Here is a 6,000-nt window from a genome sequence, read left to right on the forward strand (position 1 = left end):
GAAAGATCATTGTCAAGACTGACTTTATCAAGGATTAGAGTGCCTCGATGCACGTGGGCATCAAGGCACCCTATCAAGGGTAGCACTGCAGCGCCCCTGGCGACTGCTCACCGTATGAACTCCCTCGTGCGTGCGACCCTCTACAATGTATCCGCTTGTAAGCTTTCGCCTCACTGTCGCCACTCGCGGCAAACAGCGCAAAATTTAATAATTCGCTCGATCTCTGTTTGTCATCAAACATTTATAGCATTCCAAACGAAAAACCGATACTTCAAGTAATAAAATGTTTCCTATTTTATTTGTTGTATTTTAACGTAATCGATTGAGGGAAAGTGTAGGCGCAACAATGCACCGCATGTGCCCTGTTTGCATTCGACGGATGATAGAAAGTTGATGCTCTAAAGAGGAGGCACGCCCTTTACGCGCCCTAGAAAGGCGTGGCAAGTGGCTCACGGCAAGTGTGCAGATAGACAGCGGTACAGTCACGGTATTGCTAAATGGTGATAATACGTTGATAACAATACGCGGCGCTGGCGCGTTTTGCTGCGCAGTCTTCTGTGCTTGCAGCACGGAATCAGTGTGCCGCGCAGGGTGCGCTCATGTTGTCATACGCGGCTATATCTCGACATTTCTTTTTGCCTGCTGTTCTTGCACGTTCCTTGCTATCTCCGTTCACTGACTGCCATCGAACAAACTCGGGAGAAACTCGTGCGAACGAGAAACTTGGCGCATCCTGCATAGCACCCCTGTTCGAAATTAAAAAAGACATAGTATAACGCACTTTAGCAGTGCAGAGAACTCTGTCTTGAGCGTTTTATGTAGTACGCACCCTCGACTTCACTTGGATGACATAATATCGTCCCGCACTCTCTCGTTCATCAAGGAGCAGTGATTCGCTGCCCCAAAAACGTCAGAAATGTAGGGGCAGGGATGATTTCGTCGATGTCGATTTTTCAATATTGTTTAAACTTGGCTGCTGCGCAACACATTTTATACAGTTCATCCATTGCATATATATGTTTAGGACTGCTATTGATGTCACATCCCGTATCTGAATGAAAGATGTGAGCTACAACTTGTGGCAGGCACTCAACGGCGTGAGCAGCATTGCCAGCGTCGTCAAAATGATGTCGTGTCGCAGATTTATCCGGAAAAAAAGGGGGGGAAAAAGAAACATTAGGCCTGAAGGCTTCAAGAAATCCTATGTTCCCTCGCGACTATCCTGAAATTTCAACAATTATGTTATCTCAGTCGCATTCCTAATTTTAGTCTTAACTTCAGAAGTTGATTAGGGAAGAAATTCATTGGGATAACCATTAGAATTTTCATGTTGAACATTGCATGTAAACGCACAATAATTCTACTGAAGGGGATGCTGTCGCATTTCAGATTGCTTCTATTGCCATAAATGAATTTGACTGCACCCTAACGCATTCCGTAATTTCAGGTCCATCTTCACTCACTGCTGTCAGTATCACACTAAGAGGACATGATGCAATTCTTAGATGGTATGAGCCCTATCCGACTCCATACCATGACGTCGAAGTTACTTGGCACTGTAATGATAACAAGAGCACTGTTTATGTGATCAGAGCATCCTCAAGTTATTGGTCCGGCACCTACCAGGAGACACCGATTGTAGGTAAGAAATAGTAGGTCATACTTGCATCCTTTTCTCGTGCAAATCTAGAGCATGCTGAATGCTCCCAATTGCGGCGTTGCTCCGCTATGAGAAGAAATCAACTGTAAACAATGTTTTCGTCCAACATTTTGTCACTTCTTTTGTGCGATTTTGCCACCTTTGCTTGTGCTATAAGAATGTGGTCTGTATGCTTTACCACAAAATTCGCCTGGCACTTATGCCTATAGCTAAAACAGCGCGATTTGTCACAAGTACTTTCGAGAGGCTTGTATAGGAACCTCGTAGATTGGATTACCGTGCTGCTTGTTTCAGCGTAAAGAGCAAAATTGACTGCCGCTATACCATACGCCAAAGAGGATGAAGGCGAATGCCTGCGCGCTCACGAGTCATTCATTCAATTCAGGCACAGAGAAACCAGCAGTAGTTAACGTACAGGCAGGGACAAAATATCACGAGATCTGCGAGCACTGCCACACTGCGTTCTTGTGCCCTTTAACGAACCAAGCGCCTTCTGTCGAGACCTAGCACTGCGCATGCGCATCCTCTTATGCTCGTGTGCCTGTTCATACGCCCACTTTTTGCCAGCAACCTGCTGTCGGAAGCGCGATATATTGCATTCGTTTACGATAGCAGAGCGCTGTTGTTTTCATTCGGCGGTGCGTGCAGTATATTGTCAGCGTGACAACGGCCGAAACAGACGCCACCCTCCAAGCGTAATCTTACGCAATCATTGCGATTCCGACAGCAGGCTGGCAAAAAAAATGGGCGTATGGACAGGCACACGAGCATAAGGTGGCACGCATGCGCAATGCCAGGTCTCGACAGAAGGCGCTGGGTTCGTTAAAGAGCGCACGAATGCTGTGTGGCAGCGCTCGCAAATCCCATATTATGTTGTCCCCGCCTGTACGTACCTTCCTCTCAATCGCGGCACCAGCCTTTTGAACTTTTAAATTGGCAGAAAAAAACTACATCCACGTTAATACCTTTCGTTTTTTTTTTTTTTGAAGCGATGAGATAGTTCGTCGACTGCAGCTTTTCTGCAGGCATGACTGCAGCTTTTCTACACTTCTTGTTTCCGCCAATTAGGCCATTTTCTATTGAAGTACGGGATTTTATCTTTTTGATAAGTCTCTGAGACGCCTTCGCCAGCACAGGCGCATGGATAACATGCTTCTTTGAGATGGCCGAACTGCTCCTGAAGACAATCGTAAACTCTGTGGGCACAAGACTTCGTAAGGACGGAATCCAAAAAATGGAAAGCTATGGCATTCTTTGCAATCTTGGCATGGCCCCAAGGATCACTTGCCAGAGATTTCCTTGATACAAGAGCAAAGTACCAGCACAGGTGTTCTAGTCGAAAAAACAAACGCAAACCGAGAAACTGCAAAGAACTTTATTTGGGCCTCACACGGTGAAATATAAACCGAAAGCTCTTTCCTTCATTATCTTCATTAGGTTGACATGGTGAAAATGGCACAATCCGTCCCAAACAGAGCCGAATTATCATCAACATAACGAAAAATCTTGAAAACAAGGTAAATTCTCAATTATGAAACTCAATTATCCGACTTACAACAGACAGAAAAATATCACTTAAAAATTATTCTATTCCCTCCCGTATGACCAGTTTATGAACTATGTAAAAGAGTGCATCACTGAACACAATGATGAGGTTGCATTTGTCGACAGTTGCTTAGTGACGGATGAAGCTGTTCTTGAGCTCCTGAGCTTTTATTATTGCGATGGCAATTATATGAACACTCCAGGCGCATTTTTGCCGGCGGCGTCGCCATGATGTTCCGTATAAATTACAATGCTAATAACACAGTCGCCGCGCACAGTATACTACATGTGCTAGTGAAAGCACGCGAGGGGAGCCGACGATCGCGGGTCAATCTGGCGCGCGCGAGGGAGGAAAGCGGAGAGCAAATGCGCCGTCTTCCGTCGCACGAAAGGCCGTGGGGGAATGGGAGGGAGGGGGCAGCGTTGTGCTCGTCAGCAATTGCGAATTTTTCGACCGCGCGCAAAAGGAAGTGACGATGGTGGCTCAATCTCGCGCGCGAAAGGGATGAAAGCGGCGAGGCAACGCGGGAGAGAGTCAGGGGGAGCGGCTTCTACTGAGCCAGCAACTGCGTACTTTGCGCCTCCCGCGCTTGCCTCCCGCGTTTGCCTGTGCGTGCTGATGCCATGCTTGTTAATTCAGTTAGTAAGCTAATGTTTCAAAGTTTATACAGCCCTAAAACTAATATCCTTACTTCGTATAGTTGTCTACTAATTTGCTTTAGCAATGGATGCTTCGCCTTTGGGGCGAAAGTGCGATTTTTCTAAAAGTCGACCTTTGCGTCGTGTGAAGATGAAGTGTGCATTTAGAAGTCTTAAGTGTGTCTTGGGTGGCACCAAACTTAAGTGATGTTTTTCTGGGTGTTGTAGATCAGTTGGTTAGATGGCACTCGTACTATGCTCTTCCCTTTTCGTGTTGCGATCATTCTGCCCGCTGATCCAAAAAAACGCATCAATTTACACTCGCCCAGCTTTCCTCCTCACTGCAATTCAGCTATGCACTTAGAAATTACCTACACAAACAGTGAATGCGGATTCCAGGCCCATATTTAGAAGAAAAAAAAAGCTGCTATGGTGGAATTGTTCGTAAAAGCAGATTCCAAACAAAGCATTATTAGCAAAGGTGGCCAGCCGATGACAGAAATAACTTACAACCAAAAATATTTGTGAATACAGCCCAAGATTACTCTATGCGTAGCCAGAAGAGAGACGGACAACCTCGGCAAAATTGGAACAAAGTGAGAAGTGGATAGCAAAAGTAAGAAAGGACCCCTTTAGAAAATTAGGTAGGAATGTTATGTGGATCGCTCTAAACCCAAGAAGGCAAGGACTACGTAAAGGATAGGAAAATGCATAAAAATTTGGTTAATATAAAACGGCGACACTGGCATCAAGTTGGGTCGAGTGACAGCGGCTTTGGTCGAAGAGTTCGCAGCGTTGAGTTTCTAATGTACTTTGCATGTAATCCCTATTTAAAAGACGGAATAGAGCATCATCATTTTTTTATATTTTTTATATACGGCCCCGCGCCGAGTATAATTTTCCGTATTTGCATTTTCTTCCATGAGCCGGCTCACTCATTATTCGGTTTGTGCTGATATCCCCCACAACCATAGCTGTTGAAGTAATGCGCATGCTGCGCGACCTTGGAAATTTTAGTGATTATCTGACCATATTCTCAAAGCTGTCCCTAACTTCACATAGCTACAGAATGTCCTGTCACTCCTTAACTATTGGTTTAGTCTATGACAACGCTGGACGTGATGAACAACAACTATGTGGGCAGTTAGCCATACCTTGGGACAAAATTTAACAGCATCCGAGTTGTTCACCGCAGTGTTAAACTAGGAGAGCTGAACATGCATTTTCTCTTCCAACAATTATGTGACTTCTCAACTCAGTTCATATTAATTGCATTGCGTTTATAAATCTGTTCCGCGAGTTCTAAGGGCAACTTTTTCAGTTGTCATTACTTCAGCTGTACTATTGCCTTTGCAGGGATTCCTGCCAATGCTGAACATTGCAAGTTTGTTGTCTCAACGTATGAAAACCGAGACGATGAAACCTATTACGGTCCACCTATGGAAGCCACCCTTGAATAGCGTAGCGACGGCGACGGCAACAAGGTGGTACTCTTACGCACTGATTGTCCGGGTGCTTTCATCTCTTAGGCCATCCATGAAAATAAATATGACACTTTCAATCTACGTGGTGTCACCAAGCGGAGATAATATTTTAAGAATTGGTGTGGCTCAACATGAAACGCCATGTATTGATGCACTACCTAAGCTAAAGAATAGCTATACGATATTTCGGTTTTAAATATTTTAAATAGTCACCATGTGCTCCAGGGACAAAATTATTCAATGATTTCATTCAACTTCCATTTTCGCATTTCCCCACCTCTTTTATTACATATATCAGTCCGTCTATATAGCAATGAACTGAAAGAAATGAGTGGACTCTAAATAGATCGTTACCCGCCGCGGTGTCTTAGTCAGTTAAGGCGTTGCGCTGCTGAGCATGAGATCGCGGGATCGAATCCCGGCCGCGGCGGCCGCATTTCGATGGAGGCGAAATGCAAAAACACCCGTGTGCTTGAGTTGTAGTGCACGTTAAAGAACCCCAGGTGGTCAAAATTATACCGGAGCCCTCCACTACGGCGTGCCTCATACCAGAACTGGTTTTGGCACGTAAAACCACAGAAGGAAGAAGAAGAAATCGATCGTTGCAATAAACACGTCCAGGAGAATACTGTTGGAGAAGCACGTAGGCGTACAGACAACATAGCGGCGGAT

At 45.1% G+C, this 6,000-nt stretch overlaps 1 protein-coding gene across 1 annotated transcript in view; it reads left to right on the forward strand.

Annotated features, from left to right (window-relative positions):
• LOC125942621 (uncharacterized) overlaps window positions 1-5,457 on the forward strand; it is a 40,029-nt gene extending 34,572 nt beyond the window's left edge. Inside the window, exons 3-4 of the mRNA XM_049660829.1 lie at window positions 1,448-1,642; window positions 5,201-5,457. Coding sequence (XP_049516786.1) covers window positions 1,448-1,642; window positions 5,201-5,304 — 299 coding nt within the window. The 3' untranslated portion in view covers window positions 5,305-5,457. The remainder of the gene's footprint in view (window positions 1-1,447; window positions 1,643-5,200) is intronic.
• Window positions 5,458-6,000: the final 543 nt, after the last annotated feature.

This window comes from Dermacentor silvarum, chromosome 1, assembly GCF_013339745.2.
Source record: "Dermacentor silvarum isolate Dsil-2018 chromosome 1, BIME_Dsil_1.4, whole genome shotgun sequence".
Taxonomy (NCBI): Eukaryota; Metazoa; Arthropoda; class Arachnida; order Ixodida; family Ixodidae; genus Dermacentor; species Dermacentor silvarum.